The 2,741-nt window shown below is 45.9% G+C and overlaps 1 protein-coding gene across 1 annotated transcript; it reads right to left on the bottom strand.

The window, feature by feature from the left end:
* Window positions 1–814: 814 nt before the first annotated feature.
* LOC114356145 (uncharacterized) lies at window positions 815–2,687 on the bottom strand (the record flags this gene model as incomplete). Its single annotated transcript, XM_028309257.1, has 3 exons — window positions 815–930; window positions 1,773–1,842; window positions 2,571–2,687. Coding segments are annotated over 3 exons (303 nt in total), but the record flags the coding sequence as incomplete, so codon positions are not given.
* Window positions 2,688–2,741: the final 54 nt, after the last annotated feature.

Raw genomic sequence — 2,741 nt, 5'->3', positions numbered from 1 at the left:
CTGGTCATTATGGAAATCATGGGGCCTCTCCCAATGATTTCCTTTCCTATGTTCAACAGTGATGTTGATGATGATCTCCGTCAGGACCCTCACTTCCGCCTTTCCGAGTCGCACGCAATGTTTTTACAAATGTTCCGATTCAGGTAAATCTTGTTAGGGCATCCACCGATCCATCTTCGATACTTATCGGGGATAAGTCAAAATGCTAAAATGCGTAAACATGCCACTGATGGTCTCATAATTAATTTTTAAACGAAACACGAACACAAAAATCATAGGTAACACCACAGAAACACCTATTGTTGCTCAATCGTACTCTAATAGCAAAATTGCCATTGAGAGTTCATTGGACCAAATGTCAAACAAACGTCAAATAATAGTAGAATACCATTTTAACCCACAATCGATTTACGATTGTAACACGATTGAAGAGCAGACTACCAAATAGTCCAATGGCAGTTCAATGGAATGCCATTGGAAAATCATTGGTCTTTTTATATTAGCAGAATACCAATAGTGTCAAATAATTCTATTGAGATTCGATTACGATTCAATTGAGCCATTTGTAAATTAGCGGACTTGGGGCCCTGGTCCGTGAGCACGTAGAATTTTGTCCAATGACCCCAAGCTACCCATCCTTATCGCTCGCGCGTAATTATATTGCTGTCACGACTGTGCGACGGGCGCCCGCAGTGAGTGCGAGCGCGACAGCAACATAATTACGCGCGAGCGATAAGGATGGGTAGCTTGGGGTCATTGGACAAAATTCTAAGTGCTCACGGACCAGGCTTTAGTGATTATGCTATAGGCTCACCAGCTTGAGCGCGGTGTCGCGCTTGTGGGCGCGGTCGCGCGCGGCGTCGGCGGCGGCTTGCTCGGCCACCAGCTGCTTCTCGTAGTTCGCGCACATGTCGCAACGCCGTGCCGTGCCTGCAAGATGAGGATAAAAACTACAGGGTGTTTGGCGGTAGGTTAGACAAACTTAGGGTCAAATGAGCGAACTTGTATCAGAGTAAATACAAATGAGTAGGTCATCTTCATAGAAACGCACCGAGCGCGGTTTGTATGTGAGCGCGCCAATATACGTATGCGGCGCGCACGCACACACTGACAAAATTCGGCGCACCTCACCGCTAAATTTTGTCAGTGTGTGCGTGCGCGCCGNCAAATGAGTAGGTCATCTTCATAGAAACGCACCGAGCGCGGTTTGTATGTGAGCGCGCCAATATACGTATGCGGCGCGCACGCACACACTGACAAAATTCGGCGCACCTCACCGCTAAATTTTGTCAGTGTGTGCGTGCGCGCCGCATACGTGTTGGCGCGCTCACATACAAACCGCGCCTGTGTGTTCCTATGAAGATGACCTACTCATTGTATTTAGTCTGCTTGTATTCTTAAAATGACCTTACCTATACACCCACGAAGTTTGTCTAACCTCCCGCCAAACACGCTGTATATTGGCACAATAAGTGCACATAAAACAACAATATAAACAAGAACTAAAGCAATTACTGAACCACCCAATAGGCTCAGCTTTTATCTTGACGTGCTCGTAAGGGCATAAAACCTTGCCGACATTTCTGAAACATACTATGGTAACGAAGGGCAACTACGGTACCCTACGGCACGACATGCACTTGGCCGGGTTTTTTTCATTTGTTTGTAACGTTGTATAGACTACAGAAAAACATATTCCGTAAAAAAATCACGAGAAAATTATAATTACAAGAAATATTTAACAATTTTGATAACAAATCAAAGATAAGTACCTGCATCCGTCTTGACGTCTCCGCTGGAACCGGTAGGCACCGGGCTGCCCGTTATCGCCGCTTGAGATTTCTATAAACAATATTTTATATTCATAATTCATTTTGAAACTTCTGTTGTCTCCCCTACAGTCATGTACATTCTGGTGTGACCTTAAAAGATCTATTAAATTAAGATGGTGTAAGGCATGAAAGGGCAAGTAATTATTGATACAATATCAAATTATATGTACGCCACTTTGTTACATCACGTATGGAAACTGCTCACCGCTAGATGGCGTTGTATACTTTTAACTCGCGGTGGTAGTAGACTTCTATTCTATTGACTTACATAAGTCATCGGGAACGATCTTTTGATGTACAGGGTGTCCCAAAATTAGCCAAGCCACAATACCGGAGGTGGTGATGAGGTAGATATGCCTGATGACGCATCGGACAAGTCTAATATGATAATCCCAAAACTCACGAAACTTCTATGATGGACATTGGACATACATGTATAGGTTTTTTCGCCGCGTCCTAGACCCATCTATCTCCGGTCTCATGCTATAGTCTGGTCCGTGAGCACGTAGAATTTTGTCCAATGACCCTTAGCTACCCATCCTTACCGCTCGCGCGTAATTATATTGCTGTCGCGACTGTGCGACGCGCGCCCGCAGTGAGTGTGCGAGCAACATAGAACAGAGAAACGATTTATGCGCGAGCGATAAGGATGGGTAGCTAGGGGTCATTGGACAAAATTCTACGTGCTCACGGACCGGGCTTTAATTTTGGAACATCCTGTACAAGTCCGTCGCTTACCAAAGCCTCCTGTAGCTGCGTATCGGTGTCTCGCAGCTTGCCCTTGAGCGCGGCGATCTCGTCGTGCAGCGCCTGGTTGATGGAGCGCAACAGCTCGCCCTCCTCGGCACTCTGGGGCTAAACGACGCATAGCTCAATATAGGGCTTAAGGGCGAAGACTTTTTACGTGTG

This window comes from Ostrinia furnacalis, unplaced genomic scaffold (assembly GCF_004193835.3).
Source record: "Ostrinia furnacalis isolate ACB-3 unplaced genomic scaffold, ASM419383v2 OfSCF2678, whole genome shotgun sequence".
NCBI lineage: Eukaryota > Metazoa > Arthropoda > Insecta > Lepidoptera > Crambidae > Ostrinia > Ostrinia furnacalis.
The sequence above is the reverse complement of the archived record's forward strand: the minus strand, read 5'-3'. Positions and strand labels throughout refer to the sequence as shown.